Source organism: Bos mutus, chromosome 24, assembly GCF_027580195.1.
Source record: "Bos mutus isolate GX-2022 chromosome 24, NWIPB_WYAK_1.1, whole genome shotgun sequence".
Lineage (NCBI taxonomy): Eukaryota > Metazoa > Chordata > Mammalia > Artiodactyla > Bovidae > Bos > Bos mutus.
Genome location: NC_091640.1, coordinates 61937487 through 61957269, shown reverse-complemented (window position 1 = coordinate 61957269; position 19783 = coordinate 61937487). Strand labels below are relative to the sequence as shown.

At 44.9% G+C, this 19783-nt stretch overlaps 1 protein-coding gene across 1 annotated transcript; it reads left to right on the top strand.

The window, feature by feature from the left end:
* The first annotated feature begins 4556 nt into the window (after window positions 1-4556).
* Window positions 4557-13538, top strand: LOC138985421 (serpin B3-like). The gene is made up of 8 exons (XM_070361813.1): window positions 4557-4634; window positions 6784-7093; window positions 7560-7616; window positions 9351-9479; window positions 9788-9905; window positions 10928-11070; window positions 11365-11520; window positions 12864-13538. Exons 2-8 carry the CDS (start codon window positions 6809-6811, stop codon window positions 13266-13268), a joined length of 1293 nt encoding a protein of 430 aa, XP_070217914.1. The 5' UTR covers window positions 4557-4634; window positions 6784-6808; the 3' UTR covers window positions 13269-13538.
* The last annotated feature ends 6245 nt before the right edge of the window (window positions 13539-19783 follow it).

Genomic DNA, 19783 nt, shown 5'->3' with positions numbered 1-19783 from the left:
CCCTCTCACGCTCCCGTGCCTAAACTGTTAAGTTACGGTAGTTTACTAGAGCAAAAAATCAACCATTTCAGCAATCAAAAATACATTCAAAGAAGGACATGAGCCCCATCAAAACAACATTGTACATCAACATTCAATGCAATGCCCTGAATTTCAGGAGCACATCTTCTACTTGAAGTATAGGGAATTAGGATTCATTGTCAGGTGGTCATCAGATGCAGGGAGGAAATCCCTGGAACGAGTTAGAGCCAGGCGTTCCTTGAGCAATGATAGACATTTACTGGGGTCTATGGAGTTGACGTTTTCTTGCTTGGATCACTGAGAAACTGAAGGTGCTGATGACAGCTGTCCCTGGCAGTCCTGCTGAGATATGTGCTAAAGCCAGAGTCACGTCCAGGAACACAGAGGCTGGTTGCAGAAGTCATGGGGTGGGGAAGGATGGTGCTATCATGGTCTCAGAGTTTGTCTCAGAGGATGAGGCTTAGGAAGTCAGTGGCCACCAAATGTAAAGGAGCTTTGGCAAACCTCCCTTGTCATTAAGTCCCTGCTTCTAGCACTGTGGTAGAGACCCTTCACTAAGCTCAGTACTAAGTCATAGAACATAATTAAGAACTCAATGAATGGAGAGTGAATCATTAAGAAATTATAAAAATAGATAATCAAACACATTATGTGATCACCCCTACATTCACATGGAATCAAGAAGCCTTCTTTCAAATGTAAGAGACCAAGAGTCAGTGATTCCTAGTTCATGCACAAAGAACAGTCTCTCTCTTCCTGCATTCTACCAAAAAATTAAGAGACCCATAAAAGCGAATCCTGGAGGCAGTGCGATCTTTCTGATATGATAAGAAGTTATAGAATAAAATTTTGACTAAGGACTTACTCAGTCCTTCCTTAATATATAATTTTAATCAATTCAAGGGGCTTCCCAGTTGGCACTGGTGGTAAAGAACCAGGTTGCCAACACGGGAGACATAAGAGACCCAGGTTCAATCCCTGGATTGGGAAGATCCCCTGGAGGAGGGCATGGCAACCCACTCCAGTATTCTTGCCTGGAGACTCTCCATGGACAGAGGAGCCTGGTGGGCTACAGCCCAGAGGGTCACAAAGAGTGGGAAACGACTGAAGTGACTTAGCAAACACACACGAAATCAATTGGAATGTTAAATGTCAATCAAAAACTGCTGAAAGGAAGGGCTGTAGAAATGGTTCTAGAGACAGGAGATGTGAGAGAGGGTTGGATGGTGCTAAGCACAGAGTAGGATGACTGTCCCGAGTGGAACTGGAGGCATGGGAATGGGGAGACGGGTGGTGAGAATGAACTGTCTCAGTCTGCCATGACACACCTACAGACAAGACCATTCCCCAACTAAGGGACATTAAGGTAAATCTGATTCATCCTGTTCAGATGCTATTTACATTGTATGGATCTGTATCTGTATGGGAATATTAAAACAGTAATTGATCATATATGAAACGAGTCACCAGTCCAGGTTCGATGCACGATACTGGATGCTTGGGGCTGGTGCACTGGGACGGCCCAGAGGGATGGTATGGGGAGGGAGGAGGGTTCAGGATGGGGAACACATGTATACCTGTGGCAGATTCATTTTGATTTATGGAAAAACCAATACAATATTGTAAAGTTAAATAAAACAAAATTTTAAAAAATAAATAAATAAAACAGTAATTGGCAGATATCCTGTTATTGAAAGCTTGAAGGGTTTTCTCAAGTAACCAGTTTACCTGCAGATGGGTATGACCACGTGCATAATAAGAAGGAAGAGATAAAATGCCCCCTAGGATGTGCACCTCAGCAAAGCTGGTGAACCTTCACGCCCTTCACAAGGAAGGAAGAAAACAGGAGGAGAACAGAGGAGCTATTTTGAAGCAACCTACACAGGTATTAGAAATATGTGGGATGGTTCCTGGACATGTCATTTCCTCTTCAGTTTTATTGGATTCCGGGATTCATGATGCCAATGATGTTGGTATATTTAGAAAATACCCAAAGGCGGGTGGCAAGTACTGACTTGCAGAATCGTCTGAGAAGTGCTGAGTGTCCTGTGACACTGTGTGACATCGTGGTGTCTTCACCTTGTCTAATACATGCCAGGAGGACTTTTGAAAAGGAGGGAGAGAAGGATGTGATATGGATTCTTATTTGAACTAACCAAAGTTCCCTCTAAATTTAAGCAAAATCCTTTGCTTTGCATACATGCTCAGTCGTGTCCCACTCTTTGCCACCCCATGGACTGACTGTTGCCCGACAGACTCCTCTGTCGCTGGGATTTCCCAGGCAAGAATACTGGAGTGGGTTGCCATTTCCTCCTCCAGAACAAAATCTTGATCTTCATCAGTTAGTTGCTCTTCCTCAAAGCCAGCCTCTGTACCACCAACCTCGGTAACTTACTCACAGGAGGAATCAGCTCAGTCAGTGGTTCCCTTGAGTCCTCGACTCCTGCTCTGTCCCCTGGGCTTCCTCCAGGCCCAGCCGGGGCTCCTTACTTCTGTCTCTGGGCTCAGAGCCCTTTCTCTTTGAACCCAAAGACGTTCACCCTGCTCTGGCCTGGGGGCTTCCCTGCTCTCTGACAGCGCCCGTGATGCAGCCTTGACTGGGAGCTCTTATTCCTCATGTTTGTTGTTTTCCATCCTGGATCTTTTCTCCTGCTTATTTCCTTCTTCTTTAGACTCAGCTCTGCCCATCAGACTCCAGCAGACTCCATCCTCGCTCAGCCCACCCAGTCTCAGCTCTGGGGTCTTTGACCTCCAGTGTCATTCGGGGGTCAGGACACATAACCAGGAGGAGCCCTAAGAGCAGCAGGGCTGAGCTCAGGAATCATCTTTCCGGTTTAGGCACACAGGTCTCCCCTTCCTCCAGCTCGTGTCTCCATCCCTGTGCTTCTGGGACTCTGTGGTGGGTGAGGCTTCCTGTGAGTGGGTGCTGTGCTGGGACTGCAGACTTGGATCAGGCACAGTACTGAGTGCCGGGGTGAGGAGAGGATTGGAGCCCACACACACGTGCTTTCTCCTAACCTGCTGGAAGTAAAGTGGTGCAGCTGCTGGGGAAGGCAGTCTGGTAGTTCTTCTAAATCAATCAGAGAGTGAAATTCAGCCAATCAATCGATCAAGTGTAAACTTACCGTTGACCCACAGATTTCATTCTTAAGTATATGCCTAAGAAATTAAAACATACGTCCACACTGAAACTGCTAAATTTTACACAACCCTAAAAGAGTATCTGAAACCCTGCCTTCCTCCCTAATGACTGTGGCGTCCTTGGAGGAGAAATTAGGGACCCATTCCCACACCTTTATATTTTGTGGGAGAACGTGATCTCTACTGAGAGGGCAGAAGACGCAGCTTCTTTTCATCTAAACACAAGGAGATTTGTCAGTAAAGGCCCCGAGTCTGTCTACACCTCCCTGTGGGGAGTGAATACCCACGCAGCCTCCTGGAACCAGCTACCTGCCTGGAGAGCTCACCTGGGCAATTCACCACCTGGGCTTCTGCTCAGTCACTCTGTGGCTCATTTCTGTTATCTGTGAAATGGGGAAAGCCAACTCACCAACCTAAACATGGTACTAATGAGGAAAATGGGTGAATACAAAACCCCAGTGTTTTGTATTAAAACAGCAGTGTTTGATATTATTGTATTACAGGAACACCAGATGCTTGAAGAGATGAGACTCCAGTGGTGAGACTCAGCCATGCCATTCAAAGAACACATTTTTTCCTCTTTTTTTCTTACAGACATTTAACTCTGTTGTTCTAGTCATGAATCAGAAGTGGGTGTGCTGCAGTTCAGGATGATGGAGAAATGTTGTAGTTCTGGAGCTCAAGCTATTTACTTTTCTGAGAAATCTTCGTAAAAAGCATTAGAAAACTGCCCTTAAAATGGGTCCTGTTTGTATCCATTGTTCTTCTCACTGAGAGCAAGTGAGTCTGCTGGAAAATGAGCTGCCCTCTGACCTTAGCAACCAGGGCACAGCTGGGATTAACCACGAGGACAATGGGGTCACCGGGAGGACCGCGCCAGGGTCCAGCCTCGAGGGGAGGCAAATCACCCCTGGTCTCCACCTACAGCTGACACAGTTTGCCAGTCTCTCTTCAGCTGAGACATTGAGCTATTTTCCCAGGTATACAAAATATTTTTAAAGAAACAACCTTTTCAGAACTTAAAAACTGTCAGCGTTTCAATTGTTTGTGTTAGAAATGGTCTTAAACACTAGTCAACATGTATTAACAAGAGAAGAAAGATTTTTAAGGGTTATTTCTGGCTGGGCCTAGTTCCTCAGGGCACGTGAAGAAGCTGTCACATAAGTGTACTGTCATAGGTGTCGGAAAGGCACGTACATGCCTTTCCCATGAGCACGGATGGTAGGGCACAATCTCTTCTGCAGAAGGAAAGGACTTACAGGAGTTGGTCAATAATCTTGTCTTGACTCATAAAGACTTCTTCCTCATGAAGTTGAAGGTAACTGGTGAAGAAATCAGAAGTTGATCTTGAAATACCAGCTGCCTTGAGGCACGGGCGGCGGCAGGTAGAGGTATATATATTCAGGGCTGAGCGCGCCCGGCACACAGGCTTGCAGGCTGCCTGCCCACCTCTGCTTCCTCCAGGAACACAGGTAAGTGCTTCCAGCAGCTCTGCGCTAACTCAGGAGTCCTTTCTGAAAATAATAATGAATGTGATGTTTTATCGTGCGTGTGTTAAATATTTCATTTGGTATGATGGTATTTTACATATTCTGCCACAGAAGAACTTTTTCTCCTGATTTAGTCCACAGGTAATTTACTTATTTCTAAAAGAAAACCCACGTTCCCTCGGGAGCACGTGTATCAGGGGTAGGCTGTCCAGCATCCACAGATCCTTCAAGTAAGGCACGGAGGTACCTGATGGGAGATGGCTGGATGTTACCACATCAGTTTTGCCTTTGAATCTGTTATAAATTCACTGGGAAAGACCTGGAGGCTGGGAAAAATTGAAAGGAAAAAGAAAAGGGGGCAGCATGGATGGGATGGTTATACAGCATCACGGACTCAATGAATAGGAATTTGGACAAACTCTGGGAGGTAGTGGAGGACAGAAGAGCTTGTCCATGGAGTGCAAAGAGTTGGACATGACTTAGCAACTGAACAACAACAACACAACCTCTGTTCAGTTCAGTTCAGTTTAGTCACTCAGTCCTGTCCAACTCCTTGCGACCGCATGAATCATAGCAAGCCAAGCCTCCCTGTCCGTCACCAACTCCCAGAGTTCACTCAGACTCACCTCTTTCGAGTCAGTGATGCCATCCAGCCATCTCCTCTGTTGTCCCCTTTTCCTCCTGCCCCTAATCCCTCCCAGCATCAGTGTCTTTTCCAATGAGTCAATTCTTCACATGAGGTGGCCAAAGTACTGGAGTTTCATCATTAGCATCATTCCTTCCAAAGAAATCCCAGGGCCGATCTCCTTCAGAATGGACTGGTTGGATCTCCTTGCAGTCCAAGGGACTCTCAAGAGTCTTCTCCAACACCACAGTTCAAAAGCATCAATTCTTCGCCACTCAGCTTTCTTCACAGTCCAACTCTCATATCCATACATGACCACAGGAAAAACCATAGCCTTGACTAGACGGACCTATGTTTGCAAATTAATGTCTCTGCTTTTGAATATGCTATCTAGGTTGGTCATAACTTTCCTTCCAAGGAGTAAGCGTCTTTTAATTTCATGGCTGCAGTCACCATCTGCAGTGATTTTGGAGCCCAGAAAAATAAAGTCTGACACTGTTTCCACTGTTTCTCCATCTATTTCCCATGAAGTGATGGTACCAGATGCCATGATCTTCGTTTTCTGAATGTTGAGCTTTAAGCCAACTTTTTCACTCTCCACTTTCACTTTCATCAAGAGGCTTTTTAGTTCCTCTTCACTTTCTGCCCTAAGGGTGATGTCATCTTCATATCTGCAGTTATTGATATTTCTCCTGGCAATCTTGATTCCAGCTTGTGTTTCTTCCAGTCCAGCGTTTCTCATGATGTACTCTGCATAGAAGTTAAATAAGCCAGGTGACGATATACAGCCTTGATGTACTCCTTTTCCTATTTGGAACCAGTCTGTTGTTCCATGTCCAGTTCCAACTGTTGCTTCCTGACCTGCATACAAATTTCTCAAGAGGCAGGTCAGGTGGTCTGGTATTACCATCTCTTTCTGAATTTTCCACAGTTTACTGTGATCCACACAGTCAAAGGCTTTGGCATAGTCAATTAAGCAGAAATAGATGTTTTTCTGGAACTCTCTTGCTTTTTACCTCTGTTATAAAGCACTTTTTACCCACTCTTGTATAGTCAGTAAGGAAGAAACAGTAAAGATACGCTATTACTTTTTAGAAAAATGTTCTTTAAATACTAATTTCAATAGTCATCTAATTATGAGATGGATACAGGTACATCTCTCAATTATGAAATGTATAACATCAAGTTTCTATTATATTTAAGAAACATTTTCTATAAATACGGCTTCCCAGGTGGCACTAGTGGTAAAGAACAAATCTACCAGTCCAGGAGCTGTAAGAGATGTGGGTTCAGTCCCTGGGTGGGGAAGATCCCCTGGAGGAAGGCATAGCAACCCACTCCGGTATTCCTAATTTCAAGCCTTCTAATTACTAAATGTATACAAAGGAAAAATCTTCGTCGCCAGAAATCCACAACCCACACATAAGGCATTTCTTTTAGAAATTCTCATTACAGACTACCTTCCTTCCCTAGAGTGATGATAAAATGCATCTGATGCTCTTCCAGGACTTCCAGACCACATCCGGCCACCATGAGTTCCCTCAGTGAAGCAATCATCCACCTTGCAATTGATCTGTTCCACCAGATCAGAAAATCAGAGAAGGAAAACATCTTCCTGTCGCCTTTCAGTATCTCGTCAGCCTTAGCCATGACTTACTTAGGGGCCCGAGAAAACACCGCATCAGAAATGCAGAAGGTGGGTGGCAGCTGCCTTTCCGGCACAGGTTTGCACGGGTTGTCTGCTGGCTGCTGTGCAGATGACCACAGGTCTGCTGTCCCCGGGTCCCACGGGAAGCTCAAGCAGCCCCACGACTGGGTGGGCACAGAGAGGGGCACGCACTCTCCCGCAGGGCTCCCCACCTGCTTCCTGTGCCTGGACTTCCTCTGGGGGCTGGGATGAAGCCCTCCAGTTGCCCAACAACCAGAGGTGAGGCCTTAATGGAAGACTTCACTGGAAGTGAGGCCCTGACTAAAGTCCACGGGAGACCTCTTTACATGTTTCCTCAACGATGAATGAGAAACGAGACACGGTTCTTTAAAGTGCACAGCGCTCAAGCAGCTTTGTGTTTTCCACACACAGACTGTGTTTTTTAAGGATGAAGCTTTCACTCAACATTTCTGTGTGCTTTTTGTTTCCTCTTGAGTTTGTCTCGTGAGGGGCGGTTATTTGGTATATAGTTTTGTTTGTGGGTATTCTTTTGTCCTTCCGTTCTTTCTTTTTTACTTACTCTGATGTGTATAGATCGTTACAGACTCCTTGTCCCACTCCCTGTCTTCTCCAGGTCCTTCACTTCAATGAAATCACAGAGAAGCCAAGAGGAACAGCGACAAGAAATCCCGTGAGTCAGAGAGCATTGGATGTAGAGGAGGTCATATGTCCAAGAGGGTCGTAGCTTAAACTGGGGATTTCAGATAGACTGGGAAAAGTCCATTTTTAGAGGTCATGCTAGGCAAACTGGAGAGAGTGGTTTCTCAGTTCACGTGTGTGCGCGTGGGAAATCATTTCGGCTATGTCCTACTCTTTGTGACCCCATGAACTGTAACCCTCCAGGTTCCTCTGTCCGTGGGGTTCTCCAGGCAAAAATACTGCAGTGGGTTGCCGTACCCGCCTCCAGGGGATCTTCCCACCCCAGGGACTGAACCAGCATCTCTCATGTCTCCTGCATCAGCATACAGGTCCTTTACCACTGGCACCACCTGGAAAGCCCTCTCATTTCACATTACATGCTTATTTACTTCCCTGGTAGCTCAGACGGCACAGCATCTGCCTGCAATGAGGGAGACCTGGGTTCGATCCCTGGGTCAGGAAGATGCCCTGGAGAAGGAAATGGAAACCCACTCCGGTACTCTTGCCGGGAAAATCCCATGGACGGAGGAGCCTGGTAGGCTACAGTCCGTGGGATCACAAAGAGTCAGACATGACTGAGCAACTTCACTTCCCTTCCCATCACTTATTTACTTCATATCTTTGTTTTTCTGAAAGGAGAGAAGCATATGCTTAACATCAGGGACTCTGAAACCTGAAGGAGCTTCAAATAGTGATCTGCTGTTCAGGAATGAGGAACATGGCAAAAATACGATGGCTCTCAGCCACAGTGACTCCATCCCAATTAGCCAGGGGCAATAAAAGGGTTGCTGCATCGCACCCAAATACATGCAAATAGGACAGCAGGGCCAGGAAACTCTGGTAAACGCTGGTAAACTCTGGTAAACTCTGGAAACTCTCATAAAGGTTATATATTATTATATAGAATAAAAATGAGTATATTAATCACAATATGTTCCTATAATTGCGTGGTTTTAATTAGCTCTTAGATTAAGAGCAATAAGCATATGATCAAGTGTATTATGGAGTATTTTGGAAAATGAATGAGAGCTACGTTTTATCTAAATAGTCTAAAACTCTTAGCCAGAAAGTGAGAGATTCTGAACTGAGACAAGCTTACGTTGAAAAAGTTATCTGTATCTCCTTGGAGAAGTTTCTAAGCTCTCTGAGCTCTCCTGTCTTCATGCGAATGGCACTGAAGACTTAGAGATGCCGAGGTACAGCTGTTCCCAGGCTATCTGGCACCCACTGTTCCCACACTGGGAAGTGTGGCCATCACAGTGAAGAGCCACAGATCACAGTCAACAGGTCTTCCAAGGTAATCCCCCAAAGGATATAACAGGGCATCGAATCACAGCATAGGACGACATACAGAGTTCATGTTCTCACACAGCTGGTGACTTAGAAATTCTCTATGGCTCCAGGCCTCCAGGAGCTTATGTTTAGCTGAGACCTTTACCCTAACCGTTGGAGACGACTGAGAGACACTGCAATAATGGAATGCTGATGCATCTCTAGTTCAACAGAGAAAAGGTTGGAGTGTGTTAGAGCAGGAAGAGAGAGTTGCCTGGAAGATTTAATGTAAAGATTAGGAAAGCTAATTCCAGTAACACGCGCCAATTAGGGGAAATAACCACAACCATCATCCCTGGGGATACCTCCCTCTAGACAGGGATCCACAGACCCCTGGGGGTGTACTGTTTACATTGACAGAGACTCCAATGAGCTCACTTTTTGACATTTGAAGGTTGAAAAGCCAGGAAATGTTCATCATCACTTTCAAAAGCTTCTGACAGAATTAAAGAAATCCACTGATGCCTATGAGCTGAGTGTCGCCAACAGGCTCTACGGAGAAAAGGAGTTTCGGTTTCTCCAGGTGAGTTTCCTGGTCTGTCACGCCTTTGGTCTGCATCCCTGGTCCTCGGGCCACATCTCCTAATGGGGGCGGGGGGTGCAGAGGAGCCTGGGGACCCACACGGGGGCATTACTCCCAGGGGCGCCAGGCTCCCCGACCACAACTGCACCCGCTGGAGTGTCCAGAGGCTGATAGCACACCAGTGAGGGGGCTAGGGATTGGCTTGTGAACTCTGCTTGATCAGGATTTAACACATTTAATTTGGGAATACCTACATAGTTACTGATAAATTACTTTTCATTCCTGCTTCCTTCCTGCTCATGTCATAGGAATACATGGATAATGTTCAGAAATTTTATCTAGCCAGTGTGGAATCTGCTGATTTTAAAAATGCTGCAGAGGAAAGTCGAAAGATGATTAATTCCTGGGTGGAGAGCCAAACCAATGGTAGGTTATGAGAGAGTCACTCATTACAAATTCCGGCTGAGTCCCCGCTGTGTGTGAACACGGTGCTGGACCCTGACCGGGCTGTCAGGAGCGGGGTGAGACGAGACTGCAGAGGGTGGGGAGGCCCTGCAGGGGGTGGACGGTCCACGTCATGTGGAGAGAAACGGGCAGGTGGGGCTCCCAGGGCCAGCCCCTGCAGGCACAGCTGGGTCTGGAAGACAGTGTCTTGTGGATCCCAAGTCTCTGCTCAGACTTCAGGTTAATTCGTAAGTGTTTCTTTTAATTAGAGGCTTAACTTCTGGATTATGATTCCCTAAGAGAAGATATTAGAAAGGGTGCCTTTGCTAATTGGGAAACAACCTTCTCTCCCCCAAACCACCCTTTCTGCAGAAATGACCACCTGCATTAGGAGGTGTCTGGCCCATGTCCCCCTCCCACAGGATTGTCATAGATGTCCTCCCCTCCCAGGGCAGGTGGCTGGGCAAAGTCTCCCCGTCCAAAACAGAGGACCAACCTACAGCAACTCAACGTGGAGAATGAAGATGAAGACCCCTCAGGGAATGGTGTCTGCCACGTACTTTAGATTACTGGGTGCATGTTGATTGTCCAGAAGAGTATTCTGGCTACTTCTTCAGAATATTGAGCTCAAATTTCAAAAGACAGAGAGAGAGAAAGGAAGGAAGAACAGGAGAATGAACACAGGCTGGAGGAAACAGAAGAGGACGCGGGGTGGGCAGTGAGGGAAGGATGCAGAAATATGATTCGTGGAAACTGTATCTAGAATCAGGCCATCGGGGCTTCTTGTGAGATGACTGATGCCCCCCCACACACAGACTGAACACGAGAGTGACTGCATCAGGCTGGGGCCGTGAGCAAAGGCTCACCTGGTGAACCACTGGGCATGGAGTCCCTCACAGGCTGGCTTGTGTGAATATTTAATCATCAGTTGCAACTTTCTAAACATCTTCCAGACAAACCACTTGTGCCTTTCATGACAGACTTTTGATTTTCTGTCTTTGCAGAAAGAATCAAGGATCTGTTTCCCAAAGACTCTCTCGACAGCTCTACTGTTCTGGTTCTGGTGAACGCCGTCTATTTCAAAGGGCAGTGGAACCAGAAATTTAAGGAAGAAAATACTGTGGAGGAAAAGTTTTGGCTGAACAAGGTATTGTCTGTAATTAATATATAATAATGTAACATAGCTCTCTGTACAATGTGAAAGTTAAATACATATTTGATCATTTCCTTTATAACTGCGAGTAGAAGTAGGATCTATCGAGGCTGTCTTTTTTTGCCTTTATTTAGTTGGTATAGGTGAAGAAACTCTTGTCTCTAATTCACAGATTTCCCAGACCATCTCTTAGAAGGAAGATGAGTTTGGTATCTCAATAAGATTATCTTTTTTTTTCTTTTGGACTAATGCCCATTTAGCATTTTTGGCCACATGAATTTATTGCAGGATGCAAGCAAACCTGTGCAGATGATGAAACAAACCAATAGTTTCAATTTCATGTCACTGGAGGACGTGCAAGCCAAGATCCTGGAAATCCCGTACAAAGGCTCCGAGCTAAGCATGATGGTGCTGCTGCCCGATGAAGTAGACGGTCTGCAGGAGGTAAAACCTGGTGCCTGTGGCGCTTCATGCTGCTGCTTACATTGCTGGCGACACAGCGCCTGTGCGGGCTGCTCACAGAAGCAGTGCTCACAGAATGCTGGTGATGTGCCAGGAGAGCAAAATACTGGAGTGTGTCATTTCTTCTCTGTTGAGTCTAATGGAAAATCATGAAGGAGAACTTGGCATCCTGTCACTTTCCAAAAAAATAGACCTTATAGTGTGATATGGAAGAATATGTAGAAAATCTTAACTTCACAGGCCCCAGTAATACTCTGAGAAAACTAGAATGCCACTTCAAAAAGTAATATGCTTGGCTCACATGTTAATATTTTGCAACCGTCAAAACTTCACCTACTCCAGTCTATTCATTTGAAGACAGGGGAGACTAAGAGTCAAATGTAGGTGACTCTTTCACTCATGAACAACATCAAACAAAGTAAAACACTGCTGAGCTCCATTCTGCAGACTGAATCACGTGCTTCGTAGAGAGCAGACAAACCAACCTATCTTGATGCTCACTTTCTATTCAGACGCATTCTCTCAGAGTTCTTTGGAGCCTCATTGCTGGGAATTTTAAAAAAAGTGAATCTTCCTTTTAGCATTGTTATATTGGTTCAAGATAATTTGTAAAGAAACCAATAACAATATCCGGCATGTAAAAGTCATTCTATAAATGGCCATCTGCAATTACTGTAATAGCCAATGATGCTGAATTTGCAGTGAACTTGCCACACGTAAAATATATATGCGGTAGCTTAGGGACTAACACATGATGCCTAAAAATGTTAATTAAGTAAACACATACACTGAATCTCTACTTAATGGTGGTATTATGCAACAATTTAAACTTGATCAGAGAAACATATCTATACAGAAAACATTTTCAAATAGGTCAAGCAAGTAAAAGGAATAATAATGGGTTGTACACTATAATTATATCATGCAAAAACTATGCACAAAAAGACATTAACAAGACAAGACTATTTGAAAATGAAACATGTAGTGATCTGGCAACTTAAGAAGTGAAGATATATAGTTCATCTTTTACAAAATAAATTTATTTAACCGTTCTGCTGTTATGTATGGATATATATACACATATATATACAGAAGGCTCAGTTTATCATATAACTATTACAAAATATTCAGCTTATACAATGAGATAACATGCTGTATATAAATATATGTATATAGTATAGTGAGTTTATATGTATAATATAACTGAACCTCCTGTATTCATGTTTACTGTGAAGACAATCGTTTTCCAGACAATTCAATCCTAGGTTAGGTGGGCTCCATGACCGCTGAGAATCCTGACAGTTGTTCCTTTTCCACTGTTACAGCTTGAAGACCAGCTCACTGCTGAGAAGTTAATAGCATGGACGAGCCCACAGAATATGAGGAAGAGAGAAGTGGACTTATACCTGCCTCGGTTTAAAGTGGAAGAGAGCTACGACCTCGTGCCCACACTGCAAGCCCTGGGGATGGTGGACGCCTTCCGTGATGGGGTGGCCGACTTCTCGGGCATGACCGGGGGACGCGATCTGGTGGTGTCAAAGGTCTTCCACAAGTCCTTTGTGGAGGTGACCGAGGAGGGCACGGAGGCCGCGGCTGCTACTGGTGTAGAAATTATTGAAAGAGCAGGAAGAAATTCTGAGAGCTTCCGCTGCGATCGCCCTTTCCTGTTCCTCATCAAGCACATCAAGACCAACAGCATCCTCTTCTGTGGCCGAGTCTCTTCCCCTTAGACGTCCTTGGGCAGCGGCCACACTCGGGGACATTCAGAGAGCTGTTCCCGGAGCTTGAATGCTGGTGTAACAGGTTCCCTTGGATTCGTTTTCCTTTCCAACCTCATAGTCATCTCTAAGAAAATAATCTCTGAAAGAGCATGTCTGTCCTTCTCCCTCTCTTTCCACAAACACATGTAAACCTACTCTATTTCCCCATGGAAGCTCCCATTTGGACAAAATGTTCAACATAAGATAAAAGGATATATCAATATTCTATCTTCACCTAACTTTGACATAATATATCTGCTGTTTCAAAAATCACATCTATTATTCAAATCTACTCAGCTAGACCTCCACATTTATTTGAGTTTAAGTGATATGGGGACGCTTACCAGCTGAAAATGTTTGCTCTGATGAAACAGATGATCAATAAAACAGTACTTTTTCAGTTTACTTGGTGCTTTTCTTTTTCTTCCTTCTTTCTTTTCAACAAAGGGCAAGTGGCCTGCCACACATTGGAAAGATAATTTGGAAACATATGAATTTATAAAAAGAAAAATTCAAAACCAGAGTAGAGCATGATAAGCCTGCAGAAGTAGGCTGGAACCAGAATATGAAAGGATTATAGCGCATGTTAAGATCTGGCCGCCTCAAACACTGGAAGGAAAGTGAACCAAGGAAAACTCTCCTGCCTCACGGGTGGGGACACAAGAGTGAGACGGGCTTCGCAGGTGCTGCAGCAGAAAGAATCCGCCTGTGATGCAAGACACGCAAGGGACGTGGGTTTGATCCCTGGGTCGGGAAGATCCTGAAAGGTTGTTGTTGAATCACGCAAAGACTCTGGGATTCTTGGCCCCCGGAGGAGAATTCAATCCGGGGCCAGAGACTAGGCTTGATCACTCAGAGCTTTTGTGTAATAAAGTTTTATTAAAGTATAAAGGAGATAGAGGAAGCTTCTGACATAGGCATCAGAAGGGGGCAGAAAGAGTACCCCCCTGCTAGTCTTCAGCTGGACATTATATAGTCACTAGCAGTCTGTTAATGAAAGAAAGGAATGTCTTAAAACTCAGAATGGCACCAGGCCCCTCACCCATAAGATGCATTTTGGGATAATCTTGGCACCAAATGGTTCATCCTGGGCCATAAAATGAGTAACTTGAATCTTGAAGAAGGGCAGATCACCATACAAATAGTTCCGTTTACATAGATTAGGGGAACAATATCTGAGTATAACATACTGATTTGTCAAGTAGGTTCTGAGCCAAGAGGCGGAACTTGAAGACAAGAGTTTGGGGTAAATGTGTAGCACATTAGCATAGCCTAAGACAAACATTCCCATAAGAAAATGGCATTGGTTAACTCAAGGTTTGAGAATAGTTAACTTCAGGTGAAACCAGGTGTCATTATGGCAACACAGTATTTTAAGAGAAACCTCTTTTTAAATTTGTATAGAGAAGGAAGAAATATCGCTAGTTTGTTTCCTCCTGCCCCTTAAGAGAGAGAAAAATGTCTGACACTTGTAGGCTATTTCCTGCTTTTGGAGACCCCTGGCCTTCCTGCCTGTTACCCTCTCAATCCCCTGAAGAAGGACATGGCAATCCACTCCAGTATTCTTGCCTGGACAGAGGAGCCTGGCAGGCTACAGTCCGTGGGGTCACAAAGAGTTGGACATGACTGAGTGACTGAGCATGCAATCGTAACTTGGAAGTGAAAACAAGTAGGACCATGTGGGACCTTCCTGGTCACAAAATCCTTTTCTTGTCCCAGTTTGTTATTTGTAAGAAAAAGGTTTTAGTCTCCTAGGTTTTCCTGAGTACCAAAGTGAAAGTCGCTCAGTTGTGTCTGACTCTTTGTGACCCCACAGACTATACAGTCCATGGAATTCTCCAGGCCAGAACACTGGAGTGGGTAGCCTTTCCCTTCTCCAGGGGATCTTCCCAACCTAGGGATTGAACTGGGGTCTCCTCCATTGCAGGCAGAATTTTGACCAACTGAGCTCTGAGAGGAAGCCCTTGGGTAACAAAGGGCAGATTCAAACAGTTGCTGATCAGGCAAGGGAGGAAATGCAGAAACAAAGAAGGAACAATTAAGAAACTATAGCGCAACATTAAAATGGGATCCTGGTTCCCCCTCAAGGGATATACATACGGAACACGCTTGAGCTTTTCTGCAGGAACTAAGCCCCGCCCCCCTCCCAACTGGGGGATGGTAACTTCCTTCTGGCTGAGCAAAACTTTCCTAGAGCACCACCCTGCTAACAACCAACTGGAAGAGAATCACAGGCCCTGCAGCGCTCACCCCAAATTTTGCTTACAAAAAGTTCTCCCTCCAAATCACCGGGGAGTTCAGTTTTTGTTTTTTGTTTTTTTAGCCCACGCCATTCATTCTCCTTGCTTGCTGCTGCTGCTGCTGCTAAGTCGCTTCAGTCGTGTCCGACTCTGTGCAACCCCATAGACGGCAGCTCACCAGGCTCCCCTGTCCCTGGGATTCTCCAGGCAAGAACACTGGAGTGGGTTGCCATTTCCTTCTCCAATGCATGAAAGTGAAAAGTGAAAGTAAAGTCGCTCAGTCGTGTCCAACTCTTAGCGTCTCCTTGCTTAGTCCTTCAATAAACCTTTCTCTGCTCCAAACTCTGACATTTCAGTTTGTTTGAGCTCTCTCTGATGGGGCACGCAAACTTGTTTGACTCAGACAGTAAAGAATCTGCCTGCAATGCAGGAGACTCGGGTTCAAGCCCTGAGTTGGGAAGATCCTCTGGAGTAGGAAATGGCAACCCACTCCAGTATTCTTCCATGAAAAATTTCATAGACAGAAGAGCCTGGCGGTGTTCCGTCCATGGGGTCACAAAGGGCTGCACTGAGCGACTGATACACAAACACACACAAAAGGATAGAAACTGTCAGACTACATTTAAAAGCGAGAATAAAGGGTGTAATAAAGAGTGACTCATTTTTGATAATTGACTATTGACAACATTCTGTGGTTTAGTCACTGAGTCGTGTCCAACTCTTTGCGACTCCATGGACTGTAGCCCACCAGGCTCTTCTGTCCACGGGGTTCTCCAGGCAGGATTGGGGTGGGGTTACCATTGCCTTCTCCTGACAACATTCTAGTCCCACCCCTTTTTGTTTCCCTCTAACCACCCCCACCCTAGACACACCCACACACCCACACACACACCCACACACACACACACACACAAAACTAAGCCAGCTGGCAAGGAAAGGCCTGGAGCTCCCTCCCCCGGTATCTGCAGGAAGTGCAAGCCAAGCAAGCCTGACCATGCCCAGGAGCCCTTCCCCAGGCCAGCTCCTAATCATGGTCAAGCCCTGCAGGCTCTCGGTAGCCAGGAACCCTGCCACAGGCTCCCCAGAAACTTCATTACACGAGGAATTAACATTTTTGTGTGGAATCATTAATCTCAGTATCCAACCTTTTTTTTTTTTTTTTTTGATGGGGAGTCCATTTTACACCCATGGGATAACCACAACATCCCAGTCTACGATGTCTACTTAAAACAAAAATCAGGACTTCCCTGGTGGTCCAGTGGTCAAGAATCTGCCTGCCAATGCAAAGGACACAGTTTCAATCCCTGGTCCAGGAAGACCCCGCATGCTAGGGAGCCACAGCTGCTGAGCCCCTGCCCCCGAAAGTCTGTGCTCCACAGCCAGAGAAGCCACCGCGTGAGAAGCCCAAGAACAGCAACTAGAGAAAGCCCATGTGCAGCAACACAAACCCAGAGCAGTCAAAAATAAACAAAATAAATAAATAAGTCTTTTTTAAAAAACCTCACTTAGGAACACATACAGGTTAACTGAAAGGATGGCAAAAGGCACAGCCTGCCGACACTGGCCATATGAAAGCCTAATTGGTTACATTATTATTAGACAGATTAGACCGCAGGAGGGGGCTACTGTCAGGGATAAAGAGGTGGTGACATGTGATAGAAACAGATCAGGGCACCAGAAGAGGGTCTAGAAGCAGATCCAGCATGTGTACGTGTCACAAGGATTCCAAGGCACTTAAATCACCTGAGGATGAATGTAGTCTTTTCAGAATACAAGTGGCTGGAACGACTGAATGTCCACATTAATAATAATGAGCCACTGAAGAGGAAAAGTTAAAATTCTACATAACCTCCTCCTCCTTCTGCCTCTGTAACTCAGCTTGCCCCTTGCAAAGTCTGGATCACGTAGGTCACGTAGTCTCAGAAAGTGGGGACTTGCAATACTGGGAAATGGACTTTATCTCACTCACCCTTGTCCTGCTCTTTGCAATCGCCCAGCCCCTGCAAACCTGCTTAATCGTGCCCGTCCATATAAAGACCAGACATCCCCCTCCCCATCTTGACCACTGTCCCCACGCATGAAACCTGTGCGTGGATGATTTGAGAGAATAGCATTGAAACATGTATATTATCATATGTGAAACAGATCGCCAGTCCAGGTTCATTGCATGAGACAGGGTGCTCAGGGCTGGTGCACTGGGATGACCCTGAGGGATGGGGTGGGGAAGGAGGTGAGAGGGAGGGTCAGGATGGGGAACACATGTACACCCATGGGTGATTCATTTCAATGTATGGCAAAACCACTACAATATTTTAAAGTAAGTAGCCTCCAATTAAAATAAATAAATAAATAAAACAAAGACTATTGGGTATACCAAAAAAAAATAGATCATAGATCTAAATGCAAAAGCTAATATCATAAAAGTTCTAGGAGAAAGTCTTAGCAGACTTGAGATAGACAAAGATTTCTCAAATAAGACAGAAAAATAGAAACTATAAAAGAAAAAATTAATGAATTGGATCCCATTAAAATTTAAAACTGCTTTTCAAGACACCATTAAGAAAAATATATCTGACAGAAAATTTTTATTTAGAATATATTAAAAGCAATTACACATCAATAATGAGAAAGCAAACAATCTAATAAAAATGGGCAAAAGATTTGAACAGACATTTCACAAAAGAATATATACACAGGGTCAATATGCACATGAAAAGATGCTCAACATTATTAGTCAAAAGGAAGATGCATAACCACAATGAGATACCACCTCACATCCACGAGAACAGCTATAATGAAGAAGACCGGCCACACCACCCACTGGTGTGTCTTCAGGACGCCTGCAATGCTCACTCATTGCTTGTAGTAGAAAATGGTATGGGCGTTTTGGAGAACATACTGGCTGTTTCCTATACAATTAAACATGTATTTATCGTCTGACTCGGTAATTTCGCTCCTAGTTATCCACTCAAAGAGAAGTGAAAACATATGTTCACACAAACTTCTGGGCATAGTAACATTATTCACTGGCTTCCCTGGTGACTCGGTGGTAAAGAACCCACCTGCAATGCAGGAGACGTGAGTTCAACCTCCATGTTGGGGCAATCCCCTGGAGGAGGAAATGCTACCCACTTCAGTATTCTTGTCTGGAGAATCTCAAGGACAGCGGAGTCTGGCGGGCTACAGTCCATGGGGTCACAAAAGATTTGGACACGACTGAGCAACTAGACAACAATTATTATGTATAGCTGCCACACACTGGAAGCAACAAAAATGCCCGTCAATGAGTAAATGGATAAACAAATGTGGTTTATCCAGATGATGGAACACTGCTTGTCAGTAGAAAGTAATCAACTTCTGATATCCCACCTAGTCTCATGAATCTGAAAACACAGTGCCGAGCCACAGAAGCTAGGCATGAAAGAGGACATGGTCGGAATCCGTTTGTGTGAAGCTAGAGACGGCAGGTCTACCCTGGACTGACGGAAGGCAGGGCAGCCGCCGGCTGGCAGGGCTTGTTCAGGGACAGCTGACTCAGAAGCAGAGCAGAGAACCCTGGGGGATGACGAAGCGCTCTGTGTTCCGGGTGTGGTAGCGTTTTCACGGCACATTTGTCAAAATGTGTCAGGTTCTAGGCTTAAAAGGGTGGATTTTATGATCACATTTATTTCACAATATCAAAGTGTTCATGTAACTGACCATGGATAATCTACTATTAGAACAGAGGATGAAAATACGGGAATCCTCTCTGCCTGGTAGATTGTTTTGTTTTGTTTCGGTTTTTGAGTTTTAACTTATGTTTTGCTAATGTGTTTCTCAATTCTCTTTCCTAGGTTCAGTTTGCCACACTATATGCTAAGAAAGAAAAAAGCAACACATGAACTGAATATAAATGTTTGTTTTCTTTTACTCCTGTATTATAATCTACCAAAATATTAGAACTGGTGGGAGTCTCAAAAGCACTAGTCCACGGTCTTCAGCAAAGAGACTGTTTCTCTCCATAGTGCACGAAACTACAAAGCATTGATCTCCTAGAGGAAATCAGTGGAAGGTTATTAAGGAGCCTTGATTTGACCTGATATCTGCACGTCACAAACAAAACATTTCCGTTTCAGAGAAAACAGTATTGCCATCATTAATCATTGATTTTGATGGTAAGGCTGGAATTCAAGTAAAACAATTTTTTAAAGAGCGGGCTATTTCCATAAACCTGTGAACACCCCGGCACCGGCGGTGGTGGTCGCT